The sequence below is a fragment of the Ailuropoda melanoleuca genome, chromosome 10 (genome assembly GCF_002007445.2).
Source record: "Ailuropoda melanoleuca isolate Jingjing chromosome 10, ASM200744v2, whole genome shotgun sequence".
NCBI classification, from domain to species: Eukaryota; Metazoa; Chordata; class Mammalia; order Carnivora; family Ursidae; genus Ailuropoda; species Ailuropoda melanoleuca.
This window is the reverse complement of record NC_048227.1, coordinates 66904744-66919181: the sequence shown is the minus strand read 5'-3', so window position 1 is coordinate 66919181 and position 14438 is coordinate 66904744. Positions and strand designations below refer to the sequence as shown.

At 34.3% G+C, this 14438-nt stretch overlaps 1 protein-coding gene across 1 annotated transcript in view; it reads left to right on the top strand.

Annotated features, from left to right (window-relative positions):
• The window catches only part of CEP85L (centrosomal protein 85 like), a 160267-nt gene that overhangs the window by 22298 nt on the left and 123531 nt on the right, over window positions 1–14438 (top strand). The window contains 1 exon segment of the mRNA XM_034669044.1: window positions 2034–2195. Within this exon segment, the coding sequence (XP_034524935.1) occupies window positions 2034–2195 (162 nt within the window).

Below are 14438 nucleotides of genomic sequence, written 5' to 3'. Positions count from 1 at the left end.
TTAAGTGGTTGTTCTGGACATCAAAGCTGGCTACATGTCTCTTTGGCCAATATTTTAAAAATTTTGAGTTAAATGTATGTTTTTGTTTTGTTTTGTTTTTGGAGAGGGAGAGAGAGAGAGAGAGAGAGAACTTGTCGGGGGAGGGGGGTAGGCAGAGGGAAAGAAAGAATCTTAAGCAGGCTCCATGCCCAGCCTGGAGCCTGATGCAGGGCTCGATCTCACAACTCTGAGATCATGACCTGAGCCAAAATAAGAGTCAGATGCTTAACTGACTAAGCCATGTAGGCACCCTTAAATGTATATGGTTTTTAAGGCTACTTGTTTACCTTATACATCTATAAAACCGCAACAAATTTAATTCATAAATTATATGTAAATAGAAATTTAAACTAGTATTAACATGGCATAATGTTTTATTAAAACTAAATCTTTAATGTTGGGATTAATATTGGTAGAAAATAGCTTCAAGTCTAGTTTTATTAATCTGTTTATGAATTTTGATTTTTAATATTAAATACAGAGAAAGGCTATTCCTAAAATTTTGGTAAAATGATTTAATCCATTTTATGGACATGTTTATTATTTTGTGATCTTTACATTTAAATCTAAAAACTTTATTTTTTCTAAAGATGGCTAGAAGGCACTTGTTTTATGGCAATTTCAGTAGTGTCTCGGTTTGTAATTCTGTGAAGATGTCTTGTTTCATATCATGATGATAAGTGCCCCATGTGTTATTTGCTCTTTACTTAGAAGCAACTGCATTTGTGAACATAAAGCACAAATGCGGGCATTGAAATTATTGATAATAAATCTGTTTTAGGGTAAGTATTCAGATCATCTGTAATATGCTTATTAATTTTTTAAGAACGTCATTGAATGAAAGCCCAAAATTCTTGTGTAGAACTTATTAACTCCCACAGATAACTCTTCAGGCTCCAATTTGAGAATCTCTGTGTTAGTCATTAATAAAGACGTGCTTCTATAGCTTTTATACAGAATTCAAAAGATTAAAAATTGCTTTTTCAGTTTACTGTAATTTTTTAAAAGATTTTATTTATTTGAGAGAGAGAGTGTGTGTGCATACACTGCATGGGGGTGGGGAGAGAAAAGCTGACTCCCAGCTGAGCGAGGAGCCTGGCAGATCCCAGGACCTTGAGATCATGACCTGAGCTGAAGTCAGATGCCCAGATGACTGAGCCACCCAGGCATCCCTCAGATTACTGTAACTTTTATAAACTAGTTATAAGTGGTTCACAGACTGGCGCTGGTCCTTGGATATACTTTGTGTGTGGCATTGTAGTAGACAATAATTTAAGAATAAAGTAAGCAGAAAAGTAAAATGATGGATAAATCAGAAAAAGGCAAATAAAAATTAAGTAAAAATGGACAAGATAAGTGAAAATAAAAACCAAGAGAACATTGGAAAGTGATATTAGCTAAAAAATAAAGATTTAATATAACTCAAGGGAAAATTGAGCAAAGAGTCAAAAAGATGCTATGGTGTTAATCTTTTATCAAAAGATAACTAACTAAATAAAAGAAATTAAATGCAAAATAATTTTAAATGTTAGGTGATTAGGATACAGTAGAAAAATTTTTCCATTAGCATATTCCACTTAAATTGTCATGCAGTATGATTCAATTAGGCTTTCCCTGGTCCCCAATTCTCAACTGATGCTTCTGTGTGGTGTCACAGATGTCTGTGTATCAGATATTCCAGAGCAGAGTGCTGACATTTCTGGACAGAAAGATAGATTTGACATTTTAAATAAGACAGCAGTACGCATTTCAAAGTTCAAAACCTATAAGCAGAAATCAGAGTCCTTTGGCAGAGGAAGCTGTAAAATTAGCATTGAATTTTTAGGTGTATAATATGTAAGCTTATTGATGAATCTTGGATATCATTGATCTATTTTAATTATTTGGGGGAGAAAACTTTTTTTATGTGTATTTTTTTCTAAGGTCAAAAAAAGGTCTATTCTGTCTACTCAGAAATCATAAATGTGCTAATTTTTGCATATTCTCCTTTGTAGGCCCAGATTATTCTTCATCAGCATGGTTACCTGGTAATGAATCACTGTGGCAGGCCACAACCGTTACATCTAACCATCGAAATAATCATATCAGGAGACATAGTATAACTTCTGACAGTGGTGACACCGGCATTGGAACTTCGTGTTCTGACAGTGTGGAAGGTGAGCTGAAATTCTTGGTGTTTAGACATGAGCCCTCAGAGAATGGTTGTGATTGAGAACATTCAAGGGATATGTTCTATTGTTCCAAAATAAATTGTGAAGTAGTGTTTGACTATTTAATAATGTTCAGTGTTAACATTATATCAAAAGAAATTGTCTCTGTGATCATATTAGTTTTCCCTCATTTACTTTTTTAACTATTTTGATATAATTATGGATTCATAGGCAACTTTAAGAAATAGTACACTGATTTATGTGCACCCTTTATCCAGTACCTCCCACCCCCATCCATGGTAATAGCTCACAAAACTGCAGTGCACTATCACAGCCAGGGTATTGATACTGATCCAGTCAAAATATAGAACGTTTCTATCACCACAGTATACACTTCGTGTTGCTCACCTTTCCCCTACCCCCTTAACCTTTGGAAACCACTAAATTAGTCTCCATTTTTGTAATTTCGTCATTTTAAGAATGTTGTATAAGTGGAATCATAGAGTATGTAACCCTTTAATATTGGCTTTTTTTCTTTGACAATTCAGGTTGTTGCATATATTAGTAGTTCTTTTCTTTTATTGCTAGTTGTATTCGGCAGTGGTGGTATTAGGTAGACCACATTTTGCTTAAGCATTTTCCCACTGAGAGACATCTGGGTTGTTTCAATTTTGAATATTGGAAATAAAGCTGCTATAACAATTCATGTACAGGTTTTGGTATGAACATATGTCTTCATTTCTCTGTGGTAAATGTCCAGGAACACAGTTGCTGGTTTTATGGCAATTGTACATTTAGTTTTTAAAGAAATTGTCACATTGTTTTTCAGAATGATTATTTCATTTCAATCAGCAGTGGAAATGGATCATTGTGAGTGATCCAGTTTTTTCCTCATTCTTGTTAGCATTGGTGGTTTTTCAATTCTAGCCTTTCTGGTGGGAATGTAGTAATACCTCATTGTGTTTTTAATTTTCAGTTCCGTAAAGATTAATAATTTTGACCATTTCTTCACATGTTTATTTTCCACCTGTCTGTTCTCTTCAGTGAAATGTTTCTTCATGTCTTTTGCCTCTGTTTTAATCATATTACTTCCTTTTTTTTTTTACTGTTGAGCTTTGAGAGTTCTTTCTATATTTTAGATACTAATCATTTGTTTTCTATGTGATTTGCAAATGTAGCCTTTCATTCTGTAGCTTGTCATTTCATCCTCTAACAGTGTCTTTTGCAGAACAAAAGTTTCAAAATTTGATGAAGTTTAGTTATAATTTTTGTGTATAGTTTTTCCTTATATGGATTGTGCTTTTGGGGTCAAGTCTAAGAACTCTGCATAGTCCCAGATCTTGAATATTTTTCTGTTTTTTTTTTCCTTAAAGTTTCATCATTTTTTGAGTTAATTTATTACAAAGCAAGTGTGTTTGGGTGTCCCCAAGATCGCTCTTCAGCTCATTGACAGAAAAGCTGTTATACTAATGGTTATGGTTTGTTACAGCTAAAGGATACAGAGTTAAATCAGCAATAGAAAAAGAAGCAAAGGGCAGGGTCCAGTAGCTGCTATGCCCAACCATTTGTTCTCTCCCAGTGGAGTTGTGTGGACGGTGTTTAATTCTCCCAGCAGTGATTTGTGACAGCACATACATAGTTTTGCTAACCAGGCAAAGTCACCCAAGCCTTGGTGTCTAGGATTTTTATTGTGGGGTGGTTATGTTGGCATGGTTGACTCCTTGTGTGGATGACCTTAGTCTCTAACTCTTGAGAAGTTGAGCTGATAACACATGTTTCAACGCTCCCACATAAATCACATTATTAGCATAGACTATATGAAGTGACCCAAGGTCCCCAGGTAAACAAAGACAGTCATATTAGGTTATTCCAAGGGTTTAGAGGTTACCTCTTAGGAGCCAAAGATAAGGGCCAGACCTTTCTTGTAACGTGCAGGATGTTGAAAACCCCGACATGCTGACTTAATCCTTTTTGCACAGTGTGAGACTAAGATTGGAGTTCATTTTCTTTGCCTAGTGTTGAAAATGGGTAAAATAATTATTCCCATTTTATTCTTCTTTTTCCACACTGTTTTAGCTATTCTCATTCCTTTGCTTTTCTATATAAGTTTTAATAATTTTGCTTATATCTACAAAAAAAATCTTGCTGGGAATTTTATAGGAATTGTGTTATCCATATATATCAGCTTGGGGAGAATCGACATGTTTACTCTTGTGTTTTCTAGTCCATTAACATGGTGTATAGTTCTCCATTTATTTAAATTTTAATTTTGTTCACCATTATTGTACCTGTTTTGTTAGATTTATACCTATTTAATTTTTTCTTTTTTTGGGGAGTGATTGTAAATGGTATTGTAGTTCCAGTTTTGGTGTCAGTATGTTGTTATTATATAGAAATACAATCGATTTTTGTATGATTGTTGAACTCTTTAGTTCTAAGAGTTTTTTTGGTAGATGTCTTGGGATTTTCTCTATAGACAATCATGTCATCAGTAAATAGGGACGTTTTTCCTTTCTAATCTGTATGCCTTTTATTTCCTTTTCTTCACTTATCATCGAGGTGGCCAGACCAAGCAGAACAGTATTGAAGATGAGTAGTAGGAGTGGACATCCTTGTCTTTTTCTTGATCTTAACAGATAAAGTGCTTAGTTTTCCACTTGTAAAGTAGCTGTATGACAGCTGTTAGCTGTAGGTTTTTTATAGATGTCATTTATCAATTTGAGGAAGTTTCCCTCTAGTCCTACTTTGCTGAGAGGTTTTTTTGTTTTTTGTTTTTAATAATGAATGGGTATTGGATTTTGCAAATGCTTTTTCTGTATCACTTGACAAATGATACTCTTCATTAGCTTGTTGATATGGTGGCAGATTCCATAGCTTGATTTTTCAGATATTGAGTAAGCTTTCCATCCCTGGAACTCCACTTGGTCATAATGTAGAATTATTTTTATATATTGCTAAATTCTGTTAATATTTTGTTGAGGAATTTTTCTGTGTATCCATAAGGAATATTGTTCTATAGTTTTCTTTTTTTGTCCTGTTTTGATGTCAGGATAATACTAGCTTTATGAAATGAATTGGGGAGTATTCTCTTCTGTTTTCTGGAAGAGACTGTATAGAGTGGTATTGATTCTTTAGATGTTTGGTAGAACTCTTTAGTGAAACCTAGAGATTTCTTTTTTCATAGTTTTAAAGTCATGAATTCAGTTTCCTTCATAATTATAGGGTTATTCAAATTATGTCTCTTAAATTGGATGAATTGTGGTAGTTCCCCCACCACCCCAGAAGTGGCCCAATTTGTCTAAGTTGTCAAATTCACATGTGAAGAGTTGTTCATAGAATTTCCTTACGATCTCTTGATGTCTGTAGCCTCTGTAGTGAAATCCCCTGTTCCATTTCTGGTATTGGTAATTTGTGTCATCTTTCCTTTTTTATTTTTTAGTCTTAGTAGCAGTTTGTCAATTTTATTGACCCTTTCAAAGGATCAGTTCTTCATTAATTTTCTCTTTTTTTCTGTTTTCAATTTCAGTGATTTCTGCTCTTTATTATTTCCTTCTTTTTGCTTTGGGTTTATTTTGCTCTTTTTCTAAGTTTTTTAAGTAGACAATTAGTGATTTGAAATTTTTCCCTCTTTTAAGATGAATGCATTTGGTGCTGTAAATTTTTCCGAGCACAGTTTTGACTGTGTCCCACAAATTTTGATATTTTGTGTTTTCATTTAGTTTTTTGTGTACTCTTAATTTACCTTGAGACTTCCTCTTTGACCTCAGAGTTATTTAGTGATATGTTGTTTAGTTTCAAAAGTTAGGCGTTTTTCTGCTATCTTTCTGTTACTAATTTCAAGTTTGATTCTTTTGTGGTCAGAAACACTGTGATTTCAATTCTGAATTTTTTGAGGTTTCTTTTAGGTCTTAGTGTATGGTTTATATGGTATATGTTTTGTGGGTACTTGAATGTATTTTGCTGCTGTTGGGTTGATTAGGTCCTGTTGGTTGATGGTGTTTTTGATTTTTTCTATATCTTTGATGATTTTCTATCTAGTTCAATCAGTTGTTAAGAGCAGTTTTTTTAAAGTCTCAACTATAATTGTGGATTTGTGTATTTCTTTTTTTGGTTCTTTAAATTTTTTTTACATATATTGTAGTTCTGGTGCTTGGGGCATATGCATTTAGTATTGCATGGTGCACTGGGTGTTATACGCAACTAATGAAGCATCAAACTTTACATCGGAATCTGGGGATGTACTGTATGGTGATTAACATAATATAATAAAATAAAATAAAAAAAAAAGGATTGATATGTATTCTTGGTGGATTGGCCCTTTTATTATTATATAAAATCCTTCTCTGTCTCTGGTTATTTTCTTGTGCTAAAGTCTACTTTATCTGCTATTTATACAGTACTCTGGCTTTCCTTTGATTAATGTTTAAATGGTTAATGTTTTCTGTTCTTTTTACTTTCAACCTGTCTGTATCATTATATGTGAAGTAAGTTGCTTGTAACAGCATATGGTTAGTTGGAATTGTCTGCTAGTCTCTGTCTTTTGCTTGGTATGTTTAGACCATTGATCTTGAATGTAATTATTGATTTATTGATACTTGAATTCTCTGTCCTTTTTGTTTCTGTTTTCATTTTCCTGCCTTCCTAAGGGTTACTGGAGTATTTTTAGAATTCTACTTGGATTCATCTATAGTGTTTTTAAGTGTATCTCTGTATAGCTCTTCTAGTGGTTGCTGTAGGTATATATGTACATATGTCATAAGAATAACTTATTTTAACAGTTTGAGTGGAGTATAGAATCCTTTACTATCCCCTATTTATAAAATTGTTTTAGATATTATCTCTACATGTATTTATAACTATATCAGATAGTGTTATAATTTTTACTGCAACCATCAGACTTAATTTAGGAAACTCAAGAGGAGACTCAACCTATATTTGCTTTCTGTGTTCTTTCTTCCTTCATGTTTCAAGTTTCCTTTTATTATTTTCTTTTGGTATAGCCATTTTGTTAAAGGGTACATCTGCTTGTGACAAATTATCTGTTTCTTTTCAACTGAGAATATTTTGATTTCCTCTTGTTTCCTGAAGGATAATTTTGTTGGGTATTCATTTCTAGTTTGACAGTTTTTTTTCCCCCCTACTACTTGAAAGTGTTGTGCCATTTCTTTCTGGCCTCCATGGTTTTTTATGACAAATCTCTTGTCATTTTCCTCTGGCTATTCTGGAGATTTTTTCTCTTTGTCTTCAGTTTTTAGAAATTAAGTATCACAAGTCTTTGGGTGGATTTTTTTTGGAGTTTTCCTATTTGGGATCCATAAAGCCTCTTGAAACTGTGAGCATCCTGCCAAATCTGGGAAGTTTCCAACCATTATTTTCTTTGAGTACTTGAGCCTTTCATTCTTTCCTTCCAGGACTGTGATGGCACAGGTCATAAATCTTTTGTTACTGTCCTACAGGCTTCTGATGCTCTCTTCCTTTTCCCTGCTTCCTCTCCTCTATCTATTGTTTGTTGTTTAGACTGGGTAATTTTTCTTGTTTTGTCTTCCAGGTCACTGATTTTTTTTTTTTTTTTGGTCTGCTCCATTCTAATGTTGAGCCCTTTCACTGAGCTGTTTATTTCTCTTATTGTATTTTTCAGTTCTAAAATGTTTATTTTGCTTTTTCTTTATGTCTTCTATTTCTTTGCTGAAGCTTTGTTTTGTCTTTTGTTTCAGGCGTGCCTGTATTGTTCATCAAAGCAATTTTATGATGATACCTGTAAAATCGTTGCAAGAGAATTCTAACAATTCTGTTATCTTGTTGTTGGCATCTAATGATTTTGAATTGAAATTTGGAGTATTTTGTACAGTTATGAGATTCTACATTTAAGTTATTTACACAGCAAATTTGTTATATTTACATGTTTTGTAAAATTTTAGCTTCCCCTTTCCTGGGCCACTGGCTAGGGAGAACAGGCTTTTGCTGGGACTTTTTTGGCCATGACCTTCGGTTCTTTTGGTTGGCTGGTTTTTTTTTCAGCTCCTAAATGGAGAGGCAAAAAGAAAACCCAAGGAATTCACCACAGTCTTGTTCCTTAGATTCTGAGGTTCTTAGCTGGTCTGCCACCTTTTCTCTGACTTTCAGTTATATATTTGTTTTTTATATAATGTCTAGGGCTTTTAGTTGTATTTAATGGGAAGTATAAGGAAGACTGTCTTTTCCTTCTTCTCACCACTGTTTCTTATAGGTGTTAATAAAAATCTGAACTATTGCTATTTGTCATAACCTTGCTAGCAGTTTCATTGAATGTTGATTTCATTATGGTCTTGCATCTAATGTCAGTTGACTATTTAAAACACACCAAGGAAAGGAAGGAAATATATACAAGGTGGCGAAGGGGCAGAAAGGAATATGAATTGTAAAAAATAATAATTGTAAAAGAAGTATTCTTTTGTTAAATTGAAAGATGAAAATAATTTAGGTATATAGTGCTTCTGTTTCTTTAACCTTCTTTTTTACCTTCCCTAAATAAATATTTTATATCCTGTTTTCACAGCCTTATTTAGTTTGTAAATGGATACTCTTAGAACTATTGATTTTATTATAAGTTTGTTTAAGTATTATTCATATCTTTATCCCTTGATATAAAGTTGACAGGGTATATTGATAGTTGTATAGTGGAGTTTTTTACTTGATTGATCTGAAGTAGCATTTTAGTGTAGTATCCTATGTGTACTACTATTGAAGCTTATTTCAGAGTCCTTTAGTGGGAGGCTGGTGATATTCCTGAAGTATTAAAGAAAATGTACCATTACAGATACTTTTTTTCCAAACTTTCATCATACTAATGGAATATCTTCTTAAGCTATAAATGATAAGTAGGATTATTTTCTTTTGGTAATAGTCATGGTGTTAGAATTGAATGGGTCTTTAGAGAAAATATAATTAATTAGACCATGGTATAACTGAGTAAATTAATTCCCCAAAATGAAATGACTGCTTTTACTAATGTGATGGTTAAGTGTTTAGCCTGTGTTTAAACCTGTTGTCACTTGATTATGTGTGCAACCTTGAATAATTTCTCATTTCTTTCAGCCTCAGTTTTTTCATCTGTAATTTAGAGATAACTCTTTTTTATGTATAATGAAGATGTAACAACATGACTTTTAAATTGCTTAGTGCAGTTTTTTGCATTACCATCATTGCTTTAAAAATGACTCTTGTTCTCCTTCCTTACCCCTTTTTTATGTCTCTTTCTTCAAATTTCTCTTTCTTAGGAAGTTCACCAGCTAGCTTATCTAAAACAGTGATGTTTCTACTGCCACCCTCACAGTTTTGTACCCACACCCTTGCTTTATTTTGGGTTTATTTTTTCTATCATGGAATAGGGACTGATATTTACTGGTTGCTCAGTTTTGTTTGAGACAGTGTATATAGACTTTCAGTTAGGTTTCTGTTTTAAGCCTGCTTTTTTATCTGCTATTTCTGAGTTTAGAGCCTCTTTGATGTTCTCCCAGACAGGTGAACTCCCTGTGCTACATTTCCAGACTTGTATTTTATGCCATGTATTCTTCTGTCCTGCTTCAATAATTAACTCTTTATTTTCCAGCTTCCGGAACTTTTTTGCAGTCTTTTTTATGATGGTCCTGTATTGTTCATTGCCATGACTTTCTACTGCATTATTCTTCTCTCATTTCATTAGATCTTGAAAGGGAGAGAATATAACTTTGTGCACTTGGGCAATGAACTTGAACCAGAAACTCTGTGAAATAGATAGAGATGAGAAAAAAAAAAGAAGAGAAAAAGAACTGAAAAAAATGGTTATAAAATTTTTTCTAATGTCAACTATTCTATGTACTTCTCCTCCTTCTCCCCAATTTTTAAAAAGCAATAAGTGCACATTTAAAAAAGCATAAGGATGAATATAATTTTAAAAGCAAATTTGTATTCCAAATATTGTTAAATTTGTGGTCTTTGAAAAATTCGAACTTACATAGAATTAACTAGGGCAAAAATTAAGTCTCCCTTTATTTCCTCTCTTATTTTTGCTTTGTTTTCAGAGGTCACAAATGTTATTGGTGTGTTGCATATTCTCCCAGATCTGCTGTGCATTTAGTCATATACACATAGGTTTTAAAATAAAACTGGATCATCCCATATGTTTGTGATGTGCTTTCCTTTTATTTTTTTTGACTTCTTAAAATTGGATTTCTTTTAAAAATAATTTTCATTGTAAACGAGTCACATGACCTAATCCACATCACCTCCTAGAATTGTCTTTTCTCCAAGGACATTCAAACATTGAGATAAGACTTGGACTGGGTTTGACCTCTTGGTCCCTTGAGAGTAAAATAAGCTTCCATGGGGAGAGGAGGGAAGCTGTTTTTTGATGTATTAGAAGGAACACAAAGGATGAGTAAAAGTTTTGCCTATTTACAACAGATGAGCTAAACCACAAATCAGAATAAAACAAAAGCCTAGAATTTCTATTATACATATATATAGCATTTCTCTAGTAAACATACCAACTTAAGTACTTTTTAAAAACACGTACTTATTTGGAAGCTTAATACATGATATAAAGATAGCATTTCAAAGCAGTAAGATCCCTGGGTGGCTCAGTCAGTTACGCATTGAACTTTTGATTTTGGCTCAGGTCATGATTTCAGGGTCTAGAAATTGAGCCCCGAGTTGGACTCCATGCTCAGGGGGAGTGTGTTTGAGATCCTGTCTCACCTTCTGCCCTTCCCCCAAACCCGTGTGTACACACGCTCTCTCTCAAATAAATTAATTTTTAAAAAAAGCAGTAAAGAAAGATTAAGCCTGAAAAAGTAGGAAAGAGGTATGAGATCCTGACCTCAAACTGTAAGAAAACTAAATTTTTTTTTAAAAGATTTTATTTATTTGACAGGGAGAGAGACAGCCAGTGAGAGAGGAAACACAAGCAGGGGGAGTGGGGGAGGAAGAAGCAGGCTCCCAGTGGAGCAGGGAGCCTGATGCGGGGCTCGATCCCAGGACCCTGGGATCATGACCTGAGCTGAAGGCAGATGCTTAACCACTGAGCCACCCAGGCGCCCCAGAAAACTAAATTTGAAATGGATTAAAGAGTTAAAGATTTCTGCTGAAAATCATGAAAGTCTTAGAAGATATGAGATTAACTTTATGTTCTTGGTTTAGAAATATTCTTAAGAAAGCACAAAACACATTTGATTTAATGAAAATTCAAAAGTTTTGAATATTGATAAAAGTAGTAAATTTAAAAGAGGACACACTGGGGGTAAATATTTGTAATAAAACTAACCAGGAAATAATATTCATATTATTTAAAGAGCTTTTACAAATAAGGACAATGTCCCCATATAGGTATTCATCTATAAAATTTATAATATTTCATAATTTAAAAAATTTTATAAGTAAAAGATATAAGTAAACAATTACAGATGGACAATAAACATCAAAAAGATGGTCAAAGTCATAGTGAAGTGAAAATTTGGATGATAAGATATTGTTTTTCACCAAAGGGGAAAATTGTCCCCTTTTCCCCCAAAAACAGACTGTGTAATATCCAGAGTCTGAGCAAAGATGGAAAAGTAGTACTGTATATTCAGCCTTGATAGAGGGCAATTGGGCAACGATAACTAACAACTACATAGCTGTTACTATGTCCTAGGTACTGACACGTTAACTCATTTAATCCTCACAAGAACCTTCTGATGGAGAAAGTGAGCCACGAACAGGTGAACAAAGATAATGTGTACAAGAATAGTCACTGTAACACCGTTGAGTAAAAAAAATTAGGGACAACTTTAAGTATACTAATCGGGACATGGTTAAATATTTCACTGTGTATCCAGTTAAAATAATTAGGTACTCTATATGTGCCAGCCTAGAAAGAAATCCAAGCAAATATCTACCAGAAGACAACAAATTGAACACTCTCCTTTAACTCCTTTCTGAAATCCCTCTAAACTTCAGGGGGGGGATAAAACCCAACTGTATGATGACAAGGAGAACAGGAGAAAACAACAGTGAAATTCTGGCAGCTCTGATTCAGAATAATAAGGAAGAAATTTTTCTAAGAGATCCCAGAGAGCTGAATTCTAAACAAGCAACAGATTCAGGAGCAAGCTGTCAATATGTATAACTAAAATCCTCAAAAGAGTTCAGAAACTGGTAGTACTGGCATCGCCAGGCTTCTTCACAGTATAGTAACTATTTGGCTTCCTACTGTATTCTGCTGTTTGGATGCAATCTCAGGGGGAGGATTAAAGTCCACCTCCTGAAAGAGGAAGTACCTGAATGTAATATTTAGAATTATTCTTTAAGATATATTTATTCCTTCTCTTCCATTTATTTAGTTATTTAATTGTTTATATCAGTATGGACTCACGTATATGTACATACTTATTTTTTTAATTAAACTTCAAACCTTATTGGAATTTCCCAGTTTTTCTATTGATGTCCTCCTCTGTTCCTCTTTCTTGTTCAGGATACCGTATTACTTTTAGTTGTAATGTTTCTTTAATCTCATTTGGTTTGTTAAAATTTCTCATGCTTTCTTTTCTTCATAACCTAAATAGTGTTGAGGAGGACTGGTTAGGCATTTTATAGAATGTTCCTCAAATTGGTTTAGTCCGATGGTTTCTCATGATTTAGATTGAGGTTATACTTTTTGGGAAGAATAGTACAGAGATTAAAGTGCCGTATAGGGGGTACATGGTATTTATCTGACATTAATGGTGATGTTAATCTTGATCACTTGGTTAAAATGTATTTGCTGGGTTTCTCCACTATAAAACTATTATTTTTCCCTTTTATACTCTATTCTTTGGAAGCAAGTAGCTAAGTCCAGCTCAGACTCAAAAAGGGGGTCGGGGTAATGAGTTCTATATCCTGGAGGGGAAAATATGTATATATATTATTTGGAATTCTTTTTATAGAGAGAGAGGGAGAGAGTGGGTTGGGGAAGGGCAGAAGGAGAGAGAGACTCTTAAGCAGGCTACATGCTCAGTGTGTAGCCTGACACGGGGTTCCATCTCACCACCCTGAGATCATAACCTCAGCCTAAATCAAGAGTCAGATGCTTAACTGACTGAGCCACCCAGGTGCCCCTATTTGGAATTCTTTTATAAGAAAGACTCACTTTTTTTCTCCTTCATTTATTTATTTATTCAGTCATTTATATCAGTGTGGACTGTGTATATTTTATTTTTTGGGTTATGACCCAATAATACTTATTTTGTTGCTCAAATTATTACAGCGTTGGCCATTGGGAACTTTTTCATTTTGACTCCTGTGATGCTTTCTGCCCCACATCCATCCTTTTGTTTTTTGAGCACTTCCCTACGCTTGGGTACTAAAAGTATCCAATGCTTATCATATTTTCCCTACCCTCACCCTGGAATCAGCCATTTCTCCAAGGAGTCCTGGTTCCTTTTATTGGAGAATGGCATTTATAATCCAAGATCTGGGCGCTGGGAATGCTTTCTAATGGCTGGGGTGTAATGGCTTCTAAGCTGTCCCAGAAGACAGAGCTAGGCTATGTAGGTATGTATACTAACTTATGTATACATACATATCTATAATTATTTCTATGTCTATCATTATTTATATTAAGCTAAACATGAGTTTCATGCTGATGTCTCTGACTCTAATCCAGTGCAGCAAAGCTCGTGCTAGCTTTTTCCCCTGCTCATCTGTATAAAACTTCCCTCTCCCAACAGTGAGATACCTCTCACCACCTACCATCCATTTCTTTCTTTTTTTTTTTTGAAGATTTTTTTGTTTTTGAGAGAGAGAGAGAGAGAGTGAGTGTGAGCAGGGGGAGAGGGTGAGGGAGAGAATCTCAAGCAGACTCCCCACTGAGCATGGAGCCCAGTGTGGGGCTTGATCTCATGATCCTGAGATCATGACCTAAGCTGAAATCAAAAGTCAGACACTTAACCAACTGAGCCACCCAGGGGCACCCCAATCCATTTATTTATTTTTTCAACCCTCCTTATACAAGTAAAACAGGTTCAGAACCATTAACTCATACTTTCCTGTGTTTTTTAGTTCCTCCATAACAAATTACCACAAAATGGGTGGCTTAAAACAACAGAAATATGTTTTCTCATGGTTTTGGAAACTACAGCTCCAAAGTCAAGGTGTTGACGGGCCATGCTCCCTTCAAAGGCTCTAGGAATGAATTGTCTTTCCTTGCCTCTTCTAGCTTCTGGTGGTTACCAGCAGTTTGTCATTCCTTGGTTTGTAGCATTATAGCTCTCATCT